We start from the raw sequence: 16,457 nt of genomic DNA on the forward strand, positions 1-16,457 counted from the left end.
ACGAATAGGGGGTGGACCGAACATCGCATATGTTCGCCCGCCGCGGTGAACGCGAACAAGCAATGTTCGCCGGGAACTATTCGCCGGCGAATAGTTTGGGACATCTCTATTGTCAAATTACTCATTATCTAATTATACAACTATATCATAATAATAATTCTATCCCGTGTATCTATGTAACCTTTAATTGTCCAATCATATGTATTGTAACCGCCTTGAATAAAATAAAATCTCTTGGCATTTGTGTGAAATTGGCAAAAAATAATTGCCTTCCATGTCATGCAGAAAAAGATGAATAACACGTTATTAGCATAATAAAGAAACTGCCATTTAAGCAGCACAAGTGGTGAATCACAATGAAGCATATGTCACCTATCCACTGCACATGTTATAAATGTTTGTTCGTGGGGTTCTAACTGGTGGCACCCCCGACGATCACCAGAACAGTGGTCCCCGGTCCCCTTTTGCCTCAGGGCACATAGCTGTGGCTAGGAGGAATTTAAATAGAGTGGTGGTTGAGTTTATGGCTGAGGATGCAGCATATCTGGGGACCGGTGTAGGTCCCAGTGGTTGGACTTCCTCCTAGAATGCTATCTAACAGATAGTAACTGCTTCTGGCTGGAATACCCCTTTCTAGTGAAATATGTGTGATATTAAAGGGTCAATGGGTGCCATGTTTCTCAACTGCTGAAATGAAAGGATTCAAATAGGATTCAAAGGATTCAAATAGCCAATGAACACTTGATAGAGACTAATACAATGATTTTCTTAGCTTTACTTTAAATTTGTTGACTTTCTGAATAATCAAGGTCACATGCATTATACATTTGCCACATAACACGTGTTACACATGATTAGTTATTGCATACAATTTTCAGAAGACTTCATTTGTGTCTTTTTTTCTTCTGTGACCCCATTTGCAAGACCCAGCCCCCCTGAAAGAAAGGATCACACATCTGAAGCTTATTTGATGCATCTGAAGTAAGACTACATGCCATCCTTATTCAAAATTAAAGCCGCGGGATGAACGACATCCGATAAAATTTGGGAATATTTGAAAAACCAGTCATCAGGGGTTTGATATCATTGTCCGTGATTTCTCTCTCTGGAGTTAACTTGAAGTGCTGTAGGATGGTTGTAAAGAAAAGAAACAGCTCCATCCTGGCCAAACCTTCTCCGGCACATACCCGTTTCCCTAATGTGAGGAAAAGATCATTAACTGCAAATTCTGCCTCCATTTTCACCATAACATTTGACGTTTAATTGATCATAACATGCTTGTCTCACTCAGTACATGACATTTCATGATCCCTCCGTTTCGATAATGGTGATCACTTTTACGTACAGTAGTTCCCAGCAATCAACATTGACAAAAGTACATGTGCTATAGTGCTTTTCACACTGTTGCGTGGGCTTGGCTCCTATTAGGGTAGGTGCCTCACCCTTAAAGTGTAATTGTTGTTTCAGTTTATTTTTGATATTGTGTAGGGACACATTTTTTTATGTCCTTTGTTAGGAAAGTATGTTTATTTCTACTAGAAAACAGGGTGCAAAGACTGTTCTTAGCAAAGCTGTAACTGAGCATTACTATGGAGAGTCTGTCCTCAGTCTTAACTTCTACTAAGCGCTGAAGATGCCTGTGTGTAACATACAGAGGCTTCCAGACACCTCTTGTCACTACCTCGGTCCCTGACTATAGATATGTGGTATATCACTGTCCATCACCCTCACTATCTGACCTGTTACACACAGGAATCTTTAGTGCTCAGTAAAACGCTGAAGACTCAAGACTCCTTAGTTCCGCTCAGTTAGAGCTTCGATAGAAGACTCTTTAAACCAAAACCACAGTTGCTCATTTTTAAATAGGTAGAATTCCGCAGCCGCTTCAAGGCCACACTAGCGCTGGTCATGTCAGATGTGGCTGCTTGTCTCAAATTGCTCTTGATTACACATAAATATTGTGCAGTAAAACACACTGAACAGTACAAGCAATCCAATAGAGCCTCCAGTTTGGTCTACAGCTTGCTAGGCTAGTGGTCAGCTAGGCAGCGGTAATCTAGGCATTATCCAACTAACACAGTGCCTTACTTCACACTGTTAGGGTGTAGTCTAGTTTCCTAAAGCAGTTTTTTTAACCAAAATAAGGAGCGAGTCTAAAAAAGCATAGACGTCATGTCTTGTTCTTTTGTGATCCACTCTTGATTTTTATTTCCAAAACTGCATGCAGAAACCTGACTGTGTGGCTGTACCCTTAGGTTTATTCAAGGACACATTTAAACCGTCCCTCTAACACAGGGCACGCTGATTTAGTAAGGGTGTAGCACCAGTACCATGCATATAACTGAGTTTATGACGCAAACATTCCTTACTATCCTAACAGATAGCCTATGTACTTTCACTAGCCGGGTGGGGATGTGAAAGCAGTGAGTGGGCACACAGTTGCCCATCTACAGTATGTGGCTTAAAGGCTACATCTTTCAGGGCAATTTTTTTAATGACTGAACTTTACTTATTGTGGGCTAAATAATCTTTTTTTCAATTGATAATAATAATAATAATATTATTATTTATTATTAAAGCGCCATTAAATGGGGTAGAGAGTTTCAGAGTATGGGGGATGCACGGGAGAAATCTTGGAGGTGATTTTGGGAAGAGGTGATATGAGGAGAGGAAAGAAGGAGGTCTTGTGAGGAACGGAGATTACATGTGGGGATGTATTGGGAAAGTATCTCAGAGATGTATGGAGAGGATAGGTTGTGGACGGCCTATATGTATTTGTTAATATTTTAAACTGAATTCACAGGGCAATGGGAAGCCAGTGATTGGCAGAGAGGAGAGGCGGAGGAGTAACATGGTGAAAGGCGGATTAGTCGGGCAGCAGAGATGAGGATAGATTGGAGGGGTGCGAGGGTGCTAGATGGAAGGCCACATCAGAGGGTGTTACAGTGGTCTAGGTGGGAGATAATGAGGGCATGTACAAGCTTTTTTTGTGGATTCATTATTGAGGAATGCATGGATGAAAGAGATATTTTTGAGTTGAAGGCGGCAGGTGGTGGAAAGGGCATGAATGTGCAGTTTGAAGGACAGGGCATAATCCAAGGTTACTCAAAGGCAGCAGACTTGGTTGACTGTGGAGAGTGTGCATCCATTAATCATGATAGATAGGTCTGTTTGGGGTTTTGAGTAAGATGGGTGAAAGATGATAAATTTTGTTTTATCCATGTTAAATTTTAGAAAGCGAGAGGAGAAAAAGGAGAAGATAGAAGATGGACATTGTGGGATTTTTGATAGTAAGATGCTGATGTCTGGACCAGAGAGGTAAATTTGTGTGTCATCAGCATAAAAGTGATACTGAAAGCCATGGGACTCTATGAGCTGTCCCAGACAGAAAGTGTAGATTGAGAAGAGCAGTGATCCTAGGACAGAGCCTTGAGGGACACCAACAGAGAAAGGATGATACGAGGAGGTGATGTGAGAGTGGGAGAACTAAATGTCCAGTCTGTGAGGTATGATGTGATCCTGGACAGGACCAAGTTCGTGATGCCAAAAGATAAAAGAGTTTGTAACAGAAAAGAGTGGTCGACATTGTTAAAGGCAGAGGACTGGTGAGGGAGGAGGAGGACAGAATAATGTTGTATGGTTTTTAGCAGGTCATTGGTGATTTTGGTAAGGGCAGTTTCAGTTGAGAGGTGGGGTCGGAAGCCAGATTTAAGCCAGTCAAAGAGTGAGCAGGAAGAGAGATGAGAGGACAGGTCAAAGTGGACATGTTGGTTAAGTAGCTTTGAGGCATATGAGAGAAATTATATGGGGTTATAACTAGACAAAGAAGACAGGTGAAGGGAAGGCTTTTTGAGGATGGGTATTAACGCTTGCACACTTGTGCTGCTGGAAGTCTGGCCTGGCCCCATTCAGTTAAATGTGGACAAGCTGGAGATCCAGCCATAGCATGGCAAACATGCTGAGAAGTGGCCGGACAAATACCACAAACCTAATGCTAATGTGAAAGTAGCCTAAGGTTACTTTCACACTAGCATTTTTGTTTGCCGGTATTGAGTTCAGTCACAGGAGCTCAATACCGGAAAAAAAGGATCAGTTTTACCCTAAATGCATTCTGAATGGAGAGCATTCCGTTCAGGATGCATCAGGATGCATCAGTTCAGTCCCTCTTACGTTTTTTTGGACGGAAAAAAATACTGCAGCATGCTGTAGTTTTCTTTTCGGCCAAAAATACTGAACACTTGCCGGAATACCAGATCCGGCATTAATTTACATTGAAATGTATTACTGTCGGATCCGCCATTAAGTGTACCGGCAAACGGATCCGGCTTTCTGGTCTGCGCATGCGCAGACCTTTAAAAAAAGCAAAAAAATAATAATACTGTATCTGTTTTTCTGGATGACACCGGAGAGACGGATCTGGTATTTCAATGTACTTGTCAAATGGATACACATCCAGATCCATCTGACAAATGCCATCAGTTTGCGTCCGGATTGCCGCGATGGAAATGCCTGCCGGAATCCTCTGCCGCAAGTGTAAAAGTACCTTAAGCCACATTCTTATTAGTAAGATAAGAATTGAGCTATAATGAGTGTTAGTAAGGTCAGACATAAGGAGAGGTCAGCTGAGCCGCCTGATGGGAAACAGAAATACAGAGCATGCAAATAGAGAATATCAAGGCTGTACAGAGAAAGTGGCTCAATATTTTTAATAAAGACCAATTGAAAAAAATGATCACTGGTAATTCTACTAATCAAGGCACACACTTTCACCCTTGATATTATAGCATTTGTGGAGCTTGACTGTCTATTATTCCCTCCTGTGTTTCCCCCCACCATATACAATAGGAAACAGTGAGACACTATAGTGACCACTTACATACGGGCTGCTATACGAAGGAAGACAATTTTATGAATCACCCGTACAGTATTTCTGCATATATTAGCCAGTAAATTAGGAATGGATCTTCTTTTTAACATTTATTTTAGACATTGAGTTTAGGCTGAACCCATATAAACACTGTTATTACCTGCAGAGAATGGCATGAAGGTCTCATTTTTCTTAAAGCATCCCTTGTCATCTAAGAAATGGGTAGGATCAAAATTGTCGGGGCAGGGAATTTTTGTAGGGTCTTTAAGAACAGAACACAACAATGGATAGACATCTGTGCCCTAGACACACAAGGGAATGACATTTAGTAAAAAGGTAAAATGTAATGGTAAAATGACTCTACAGATGACTCACACACTAAATTTGCAACTTTTTTTGGCACTATCTAACTAAACTTAGGAGCAAGTGGCGTTTCTAAGCTTTCTGAAAAGGAGGAGTGTCGGGGGTTTGGTGTGGGCACATTCACTATCATTTGCTCCAATTATTAACTGGAGTGAATTGTGACTGAAATCGACTCCAGCTAAGAGCTGGATTAGATTTTAGTCTAGATGCCAGGACTGTCGAAGGATATGCCAAATTTATGATGAGTAGGGATGAGCGAACCCGAACTGTATAGTTCGGGTTCGTACCGAATTTTGGGGTGTTATGACACGGACCCGAACCCGAACATTTTCGTAAAAAAGTCCGGGTTCGGGTTCGGTGTTCGGCGCTTTCTTGGCGCTTTTTGAAAGGCTGCAAAGCAGCCAAATCAACAAGCGTCATACTACTTGCCCCAAGAGGCCATCATACCATGCCTACTATTGGCATGACTGTGATTGGCCAGTGCAGCATGTGACCCAGCCTCTATTTAAGCTGGAGTCACGTAGCGTCGCACGTCACTCTGCTCTGATCAGTGTAGGGATAGGATGCAGCTGCTGCTGTTAGAGCCAGATTAGGCAGTGATTTACTTACTGAAGTGATCGATGTACAGCTGTGTATCATTCAACCTCTGCTATTTAATTGCTCACTGTTTTAAGGCTGCCCAGAGCGTTTTTCAGTCACTTTTTTCTGGGGTGATCGGCGGCCATCTTGTGGTGCGCCACAAAAGCTGCCACCAAGTACATTTAACCATCAATAGTGTGTTGTTGTTTTTTTGCTATATCCTACATCAGGGGATTGGCTGTGCTTGCTATTTTATTGAGGGGTGAAATACAATTTCCAAAATAGCAGTACCCTAAATCTGGTGTTTCAGATGTGGCTAGCCAATTGTAATACTGTCTGCTGTCTGGCAAAGGATATATTTTTTTCTGGGTTGAAATACAATTCCCAACTTAGCAATTCCCTAAATCAGTGGTTTCTGCTGTATCAGGCCAAGTGTAAATCTATCCATAAAAGGGTATATTAGATTAAAGGTGCGGATAGGGTCATTGTCAATAACTTTAAACGCTACCGTGCATCTCCAAGTCTAATTCTGTCCGTAAACGTATATCTGTCATCCAGCGCCTTAGCAATAGGCCTAAAATTTATATTCAGCTAAATCTGTGTTTACTGCTGTGGATGGAAAAGTTATTTAGTGTCTGCCAAAGCACAGTTTTTGTTCTGGGTTAAAATACAATTCCCAACTTAGCAATTCCCTAAATCAGTGGTTTCTGCTGTATCAGGCCAAGTTTAAATCTATCCATAAAAGGGTATATTACATTGAAGGTGCTGATAGGGTCATTCTCAATAACTTCAAACGCTACCGTGCATCTCCAAGTCTAATTCTGTCCGTAAACGTATACCTGTCATCCAGCCTACAATTTATATTCAGCTAAATCTGTGCTTACTGCTGTGCCTGTATTAGTGTAATACGGTACCTAAGAAGATAGCCAGATAGGTGCCTGTAAAAAAAAGGCCTGAGTTTGAATTCAATACATTGGGCCAAATAATTTTTTTCTTATTGTGGTGAATGGTAACAATGAGGAAAACATCTAGTAAGGGACGCGAACGCGGACATGGTCGTGGTGGTGTTAGTGGACCCTTTGGTGCTGGGAGAGGACGTGGTCGTTCTGCCACAGCCACACGTCCTAGTGTACCAACTACCTCAGGTCCCAGTAGACGCCAAAATTTACAGCGATATTTGGTGGGGTCCAATGCTGTTCTAAGGATGGTAAGGCCTGAGCAGGTAAAGGCATTAGTCAATTGGGTGGTCGACAGTGGATCCAGCACGTTCACATTATCTCCCACCCAGTCTTCTGCAGAAAGCGCACAAATGGCGCCTGAAAACCAAGCACATCAGTCTGTCACATCACCCCCATGCATATCAGGGAAACTGTCTGAGCCTCAACTTATGCAGCAGTCTCTAATGCTGTTTGAAGACTCTGCTGGCAGGGTTTGCCAAGGGCATCCAACTAGCCCTTCCCCAGCGGTGGAAGACATAGAATGCAGTGACACACAACCACTTATGTTTCATGATAATGAGGACATGGGAATACCACCTCAGCACGTCTCTGATGATGAAACACAGGTGCCAACTGCTTGCTTGCAGTGTGCAGACTGAACAGACTGAACAGGAGGTCAGGGAGGAAGACTGGGTGGAAGACGATGCAGGGGACGATGAGGTCCTAGACCCCACATGGAATGAAGGTCATGCAATTGACTTTCAGAGTTCGGAGGAAGAGGCAGTGGTGAGACCGAGCCAACAGCGTAGCAAAAGAGGGAGCAGTGGGCAAAAGTAGAACACCCGCCGCCAAGAGAGTCCGCCTGCTACTGGCCACCGCCATCTGGGACCGAGCACCCCAAAGGCAGCCTCAAGGAGTTCCCTGGCGTGGCAGTTCTTCAAACAATGTGCTGACGACAAGACCCGAGTAGTTTGCACGCTGTGCCATCAGAGCCTGAAGCGAGGCATTAACGTTCTGAACCTTAGCACAACCTGCATGACCAGGCACCTGCATGCAAAGCATGAACTGCAGTGGAGTAAACACCTTAAAAACAAGGAACTCACTCAGGCTCCCCCTGCTACCTCTTCTGCTGCTGCCTCGGCCTCTTCCTCCGCCACTGGAAGAACGTTGGCACCTGCCGCCCAGCAAACAGAGGATGTACCACCAACACCACCACCTCCGTCACCAAGCATCTCAACCATGTCACACGGCAGCGTTCAGCTCTCCATCTCACAAACACGATCCCTGGCCCTGAATGCCAGCATTTCTAAACTACTGGCCTATGAAATGCTGTCATTCAGGCTGGTGGACACAGACAGCTTCAAACAGCTCATGTCGCTTGCTGTCCCACAGTATGTTGTTCCCAGCCGCCACTACTTCTCCAATAGAGCTGTGCATTCCCTGCAAAACCAAGTATCCGATAAAATCAAGTGTGCACTGCGGAACGCCATCTGTGGCAAAGTCCACCTAACCACAGATACGTGGACCAGTAAGCACGGCCAGAAACGCTATATCTCCCTAACTGCACACTGGGTAAATGTAGTGGCGGCTGGGCCTCAGGCGGAGAGCTGTTTGGCGCACGTCCTTCCAACGCCAAGGATCACAGGGCAACATTCTTTGCCTCCTGTAGCCTCCTCCTCCTACTCAGCTTCCGTCTCCTCTTCTTCCACCTGCTCATCCAGTCAGCCACACACCTTCACCACCAACTTCAGCACAGCCCGGGGTAAACGTCAGCAGGCCATTCTGAAACTCATATGTTTGGGGAACAGGCCACACACCGCGCAGGAGTTGTGGCGGGGTATTGAACAACAGACCGACGAGTGGTTCCTGCTGGTGAGCCTTAAGCCCGGCCTGGTGGTGGGCCATAATGGGCGAAATCTCGTCGCAGCTCTTGGACTAGCCGGTTTGACACACATCCCTTGCCTGGCGCATGTGCTGAATTTGGTGGTGCAGAAGTTCATTCACAACTACCCCGACATGTCAGAGCTGCTGCATAAAGTGCGGTCCGTCTGTGCGCGCCGCTCGCCTGTCTGCGCTGCAGCGTAACTTCGGCCTTCCCGCTCACCGCCTCATATGCGACGTGCCCACCCGGTGGAACTCCACTCTGGACAGACTGTGCGAGCAGCAGCAGGCCATAGTGGAGTTTCAGCTGCAGCACGCACTGGTCAGTCGCACTGCGGAACAGCACCACTTCACCACCAATGACTGGGCCTCCATGCAAGACCTGCGTGCCCTGTTGCCCTGTTTCGAGTACTCCACCAACATGGTCAGTGGCGATGACACCGTTATCAGCGTTACAATACCACTTCTATGTCTCCTTGAGAAAACACTTAGGGCGATGATGGAAGAGGAGGTGGCCCAGGAGGAGGAGGAGGAGGAAGCGGGGTCATTTTTAGCACTTTCAGGCCAGTCTCTTCGAAGTGACTCAGAGGGAGGTTTTTTGCAACACCAGAGGCCAGGTACAAATGTGGCCAGACAGGGCCCACTACTGGAGGACGAGGAGGACGAGGATGAGGAGGAGGTGGAGGAGGATGAGGATGAAGCATGTTCACAGCGGGGTGGCACCCAAAGCAGCTCGGGCCCATCACTGGTGCGTGGCTGGGGAGAAACACAGGACGATGACGATACGCCTCCCACAGAGGACAGCCCTTACCTCTGGGCAGCCTGGCACACATGAGCCACTACATGCTGCAGTGCCTGCGCAACGACAGCAGAGCGGCCCACATTTTAACGTGTGCGGACTACTGGGTTGCCACCCTGCTGGATCCCCGGTAAAAAGACAATGTGCCCACCTTACTTCCTGCACTGGAGCGTGATAGGAAGATGCGCAAGTACAAGCGCACGTTGGTAGATGCGCTACTGAGAGCATTCCCAAATGTCACAGGGGAACAAGTGGAAGCCCAAGACGAAGACAGAGGAGGAGCAAGAGGTCGCCAACGCAGCTGTGTCATGGCCAGCTCCTCTGAGGGCAGGGTTAGCATGGCAGAGATGTGGAAAAGTTTTGTCAACACGCCACAGCTAACTGCACCACCACCTGATACGGAACGTGTTAGCAGGAGGCAACATTTCACCAACATGGTGGAACAGTACGTGTGCACACCCCTCCACGTACTGACTGATAGTTCGGCCCCATTCAACTTCTGGGTCTCCAAATTGTCCACATGGCCAGAGCTAGCCTTTTATGCCTTGGAGGTGCTGGCCTGCCCGGCGGCCAGCGTTTTGTCTGAACGTGTATTCAGCACGGCAGGGGGCGTCATTACAGACAAACGCAGCCGCCTGTCTACAGCCAATGTGGACAAGCTGACATTCATAAAAATGAACCAGGCATGGATCCCTCAGGACCTGTCCATCCCTTGTGCAGATTAGACATTTATAACTACCTCCCCTTAACCATATATTATTGTACTCCAGGGCACTTCCTCATTCAATCCTCTTTTTATTTTCATTTTACCATTATATTGCGGGGCAACCCAAAGTTGAATGAACCTCTCCTCTGTCTGGGTGCCGGGGCCTAAAAATATCTGACAGTGGCCTGTTCCAGTGTTGGGTGACATGAAGCCTGATTCTCTGCTATGACATGAAGCCTGAATCTCTGCTATGGGACCTCTCTCCTCTGTCTGGGTGCCGGGGCCTAAAAATATCTGACAATGGCCTGTTCCAGTGTTGGGTGACATGAAGCCTGATTCTCTGCTATGATATGAAGCCTGATTCTCTGCTATGGAATCTCTCTCCTCTGTCTGGGTGTCGGGGCCTAAATATCTGACAATGGCCTGTTCCAGTGTTGGGTGACATTAAGCCTGATTCTCTGCTATGACATGAAGCCTGATTCTCTGCTATGGAACCTCTCTCCAATTGATCTTGGTTAATTTTTATTTATTTTATTTTTATTTTTATTAATTTCCTATCCACATTTGTTTGCAGATGATTTACCTACATTTTGCTGCCTTTTGCAGCCCTCTAGCCCTTTCCTGGGCTGTTTTACAGCTTTTTTAGTGCCGAAAAGTTCGGGTCCCCATTGACTTCAATGGGGTTCGGGGCGAAGTTCAGGTCGAGTTCGGATCCCGAACCCGAACATTCCCGGGAAGTTCGGCCGAACTTCTCGAACCCGAACATCCAGGTGTTCGCTCAACTCTAATTATGAGGTCTGCTCCTTGTCATAAATTAAAGCTCATCCTCCCAGAAGTGTGGGAATATCAATGATTGGCATAAAATTCTGGTCTTTGATAAATAACCTCCATGAATTATAAGCCAGATGAGTGCAGACATTGCATCCCCCCCCCCCCAAAGTGAAGGGACCGAGAGAATATAGCAAATTGTATGATATTTGAAATGGGAAAAGGGGGCATGTGAGAGCAGGGTCGGACTGGCTCACCGGGAAGCCGGTGAAATGCCCGGTGGGCCCCTTGCCTGTCTGCTTATACTACAGCCAGAGCCACTAGCAGGGGCAGGGCAGTTACTATTCTTTCAGGCACCTGGCTGTTATCAGGTGCTGGACTGCAGCACTGGCACACATATCATTTTACTTTGGTGAAAGGGACAGCACAATACTTTGCAGCGCTTGTTCCTTTCTCCAAAGTAAACTTCACCGACCCGACATGAGCAGACAGCTCCCCCCCTCCTCTCTGCAGTGTGATATTCCATCATGTGTGAGGAGGGGGCGGAGCCAGAGGAGCCGAGGCAGCAGCAGGAGATGATGGAGACGCTGCTCTCTCTGAGTCACTGTGCCTCCAGTATAAAGTTCTCTTCTCTCACTGGTCCCACTAATCCACACAGCAGCACTGGGGTAAGTTACTGTGGGAGGGAACTGGGAAGTTAGGAGAGTCCTGAAGCTGCTGCCCCTGCACATCTTGTGTCCCTGTTCCAGACCCTCACAGACCTTTCCCACCAACTATCTCACCTATACTTTATACAGGGCAAGAAGTTATGTCTCCCAGTGTCCCCCTCTTCCCTCTCATCAGTGGCATTTTTACACTTTCCCAGCCCCTCACCCCCACATAATATGTAATGTCTCTGGAGCAGTGGCGTACACACAATCCATGGGGCCCCGCTGCAAAACTGAACCTATGGGGACGGAATGGATGCGGACAGCACACAGTGTGCTGTCTGCAGCCGCAATTGCGGAGCGCGGCCCCGATTTTGGGTCCGCAGCGCCGCAAGAAGATAGAGCATGTCCTATTCTTGTCCACTGCTTGCGGACAAGAATAGGCATTTCTATGGGGGCGCCGGGCTGGTGTGTTGCGGGTCCGCAACACACCACGGACGTCTGAATGCAGCCTTAGGCTACTTTCACACCTGCGTTAGGTGCGGATCCGTCTGGTATCTGCACAGACGGATCCGCACCGATAATGCAAATGCTTGTATCCGTTCAGAACGGATCCGTTTGCATTACCACGAAAAAAAAAAAAAAAGATAATGCAAACGGATCCGTTTTGACTTACACTAAAAGTCAATGGGAGGCGGATCCGTTTTCAATTGCACCATATTGTGTCAGTGAAAACGGATCCGTCCTCATTGACTTACATTGTAAGACAGGACGGATCCGTTTGGCTCTGCATCGTCAGGCGGACACCAAAACGAATCTGCACAGACGGATCCGCACCTATAATGCAAATGCTTGTATCCATTCAGAACAGATCCGTTTGGCTGCAAGCTGCGTTTTGGTGTCCGCCTCCGGAGCGGAATGGAGGCTGAACGGAGGCAAACTGATGCATTCTGAGCGGATCCTTATCCATTCAGAATGCATTGGGGCTAAACTGATCAGTTTTGGACCGCGTGAGATCCGCCCTGAAACAGATCTCACAAGCAGACCCAGAAACGCCAGTGTGAAAGTAGCCTAACTCTGCTATATTTCTGTAGCCTGCAGCCTCCGACTGCCCAGTTGGGCTGAAACTACTACACCCAGCATGTTCTGGCAGTAATAGTAAATGGATATTGGTGCAATTCTGAGCTACTAGTCTATATAATATTATATTGTATTATATTGTATTATATAGACTAGTAGCTCAGAATTGCACCAATATCCATTTACTATTACTGCCAGAACATGCTGGGTGTAGTAGTTTCAGCCCAACTGGGCAGTCAGAGGTTGCAGGCTACAGAAATATAGCAGAGCTAGTTATAAAGCCAGCCCCTCTCAGCCCCCATCAGACCCCACTCTGAGTCTAATGTGAACTCACTGACCATAAATGTGGTGAGCAATTATGAAGACCTTTTTTTTTTTTAACAAATCTTATCTTCACTTCCGAACCGGCACCAGCTTCTTCACGCTCTCCGGAAAGCTTTTCCGGTGCCTTCTTCCTGCTGCGTCTCGGCGTTGTTGTGCGCCTGCGCAGCCTAGGGAAACGTTGTGTCCGGTGCGGCCGCCCAACAGGAAATGACTAGCCACGCCGCACCTGCACGGGGAGGAGAATCGGGGGGGGGAGACTCTCACTCAAGGAGGGTAGGGCTGGCCTGGCCTGGCACTGCAGCGCAGAAACGCAACACTGGGCGGCGGGCCCCGGGTCGGCCGCCCGGGTTAAGGCTGTTTCACACGAGCAAGTCCATTGCGGGAATCACGCTCCGTGTGTGAGTGTGATCCTCCGCTCTAGACTTGCAGGAGCGCACGGCATTATCATGATTTATAATGCTATGTGTCTCTGCTTGACCTTATTTCTACAGAATCATACTGACAGCTTTATGTCGCTATGATTCTGTGGAAAAAAGGCCATGCAGAGACACATAGCATTATAAATCATGATAATGCCGTGCGCTCCTGCAAGTCCAGAGCGGAGGATCACACTCACACACGGAGCGTGATTCCCGCAATCGACTCGCTCGTGTGAAACAGCCCTTATACAGGCAGGCACAGCACTACTGCAGGGCGGGGCCAGGGGTCCACAGGCGGCCCGCAACTGTGACCCCTGTATGTACGCCCCTGCTCTGGAGGTTATATCAGTACTGAAGCGATATAAGAGGAGCGGCTGATATCAGTCACATAGGATGTAATGTCTCTGAAGGTTATATCAGCGTTGGAGCGTTATAAGAGGAGCGGCTGATATCAGTCACATAGGGTGTAATGTCTCTGAAGGTTATATCAGCGTTGGAGCGTTATAAGAGGAGCGGCTGATATCAGTCACATATGATGTAATGTCTCTGGAGGTTACCGTATTTTTCGCCCCATAAAACGCACTTTTTCCCCCCAAAAAATGGGGGGAAAATGCCCCTGCGTCTTATGGGGTGAATGCTGACATTTTTACAGGCTGCGATGTATGCGAGAGCGGGGAGGGACTAGGAGGAGGAGCTGGGGGCCGGCAATTGCGGCGGGGCCGGTGCAGTCACTGTACTCCGGCCCCGCCGCTCCAGTGCTGCAATATTCAAATTTAAAATGTCTCATTCAATTAAAAGTGATTAAACATGCCCCCCCCCCCACACTTTTAATATTACCATACACCCTAACAGCCGGGCGGGCGGCAGCATAACTCCCTGATGTCACGTGCCTGCGACGCCTACTTTATGAACCAAGCAGGCGGCGCAGGCACGTGACGTCAGTGAGTGACGCGCTGGCCGCCCGGCCTGCCTGCCTGCGTTGTACAGAAGCTGTTAGGGTGTACAGTAATATTAGGAGTGAGGGGGCATGTGTAATAACTTTTAATTGAATGAGACATTTTATATTTGTATACTGGAGCGGTGGGGGTAGGGGAGATCTGTGGATGACAGTTTTATGGGGGACATCTGTGGATGGCACTGTTAAGGGGTGGGGGGGTCTGTGGATGGCACTGTTAAGGGGTGGGTGGTCTGTGGATGGCACTGTTAAGGGGTGGGGGGGTCTGTGGATGGCACTGTTATGGGGTGGGGGGTCTGTGATGGCACATATATAACAGTGCCACCGACAGATCCCCCTCCATAACAGTGCCACCCACAGATCCCCCTCCATAAAAGTGCCACCCACAGATCCCCCTCCATAACAGTGCCACCCGCAGATCCCCCTCCATAACAGTGCCACCCGCAGATCCCCCTCCATAACAGTGCCACCCGCAGATCCCCCTCCATAACAGTGCCACCCGCAGATCCCCCTCCATAACAGTGCCACCCGCAGACCCCCCACCCCTTAACAGTGCCACCCACAGATCCCCCTCCATAACAGTGCCACCCACAGATCCCCCTCCATAACAGTGCCACCCACAGATCCCCCTCCATAACAGTGCCATCCACAGATCCCCCTCCATAACAGTGCCACCCACAGATCCCCCTCCATAACAGTGCCACCCACAGATCCCCCTCAATAACAGTGCCATCCACAGATCCCCCTCAATAACAGTGCCATCCACAGATCCCCCTCCATAACAGTGCCATCGACAGATCCCCCTCCATAACAGTGCCACCCACAGATCCCCCTCCATAACAGTGCCACCCACAGATCCCCCTCCATAACAGTGCCACCCACAGATCCCCCTCCATAACAGTGCCACCCACAGATCCCCCTCCATAACAGTGCCACCCACAGATCCCCCTCCATAACAGTGCCACCCACAGATCCCCCTCCATAACAGTGCCACCCACAGATCCCCCTCCATAACAGTGCCACCGACAGATCCCCCTCCATAACAGTGCCACCCACAGATCCCCCTCCATAACAGTGCCACCCACAGATCCCCCTCCATAACAGTGCCACCCACAGATCCCCCTCCATAACAGTGCCATCCACAGATCCCCCTCCATAACAGTGCCATCCACAGATCCCCCTCCATAACAGTGCCATCCACAGATCCCCCTCCATAACAGTGCCATCCACAGATACCCCCCAATAACAGTGTCCGTCACAGATCCCCCCATAACAGTGCGTCATCCACAGATCCCCCCCATAACAGTGCGTCATCCACAGATCCCCCCCATAACAGTGCGTCATCCACAGATCCCCCCATAAGGCCTCATGCACACGACCGTTGTTGTGTTCCGTTCCGCAAAATGGGGTTCCATTGTTCCGTGATCCGTTTCCGTTTTTGTTTCCGTGTGTCTTCCTTTATTTTTGGAGGATCACCAGACATGAAGGAAAGTAAAAAAAAATCTAAGTCAAGTTTGCCATGCAAATGATAGGGAAAAAACAGACGCGGACACGCGGACGCGGATGACAATCTTGTGTGCCTCCGCGTTTTTTCACGGTCCCATTGACTTGAATGGATCCGCAAACCGTTTTCCGTGGAAAAAATAGGACAGGTTATATTTTTTTGATGGACTGGAACCAGGGATCACGGACGCCGATGACAAACGGTGCATTAGCCGAGTTTTCAACAAACCCATTGAAAGTCAATGGGTCCGCAGAAAATCACGAAAACGGAACAACGGACACAGAATAAAACAACGGTCGTGTGCATGAGGGCTAACAGTGCGTCATCCACAGATCTCCCATAACAGTGCCATCCCCAGATCCCCCCCATAACAGTGTCCTTCACAGATCCCCCCCCATAACAGTGTCCTTCACAGATCCCCAGTAATAGTGCCATCCACAGACCACCATTAGTTCCAAACCCACCAAAAGCACACCTTTTGGTTAAAAATATTTTTTTTCTTATTTTCCTCCCCAAAAACCTAGGTGCGTCTTATGGGCCGGTGCATCTTATAGGGCGAAAAATACGGTATATCAGTACTAGAGTGTTATAAGAGGAGCGGCTGATATCAGTCACATGTGATGTAAT

General features: G+C 47.8%; 1 protein-coding gene across 1 annotated transcript in view; it reads right to left on the minus strand.

The window, feature by feature from the left end:
• Nucleotides 1-224: 224 nt before the first annotated feature.
• LOC120978248 (cytochrome P450 2A13-like) overlaps nucleotides 225-16,457 on the minus strand; it is a 143,415-nt gene continuing 127,182 nt past the window's right edge. Inside the window, exons 8-9 of the mRNA XM_040406485.1 lie at nucleotides 5,028-5,169; nucleotides 225-1,195 (exon numbers count right to left, since the gene is read on the minus strand). Of these exons, the coding sequence (XP_040262419.1) occupies nucleotides 1,011-1,195; nucleotides 5,028-5,169 (327 nt within the window). The 3' untranslated portion in view covers nucleotides 225-1,010. The remainder of the gene's footprint in view (nucleotides 1,196-5,027; nucleotides 5,170-16,457) is intronic.

Source organism: Bufo bufo, chromosome 8 (genome assembly GCF_905171765.1).
Source record: "Bufo bufo chromosome 8, aBufBuf1.1, whole genome shotgun sequence".
NCBI lineage: Eukaryota > Metazoa > Chordata > Amphibia > Anura > Bufonidae > Bufo > Bufo bufo.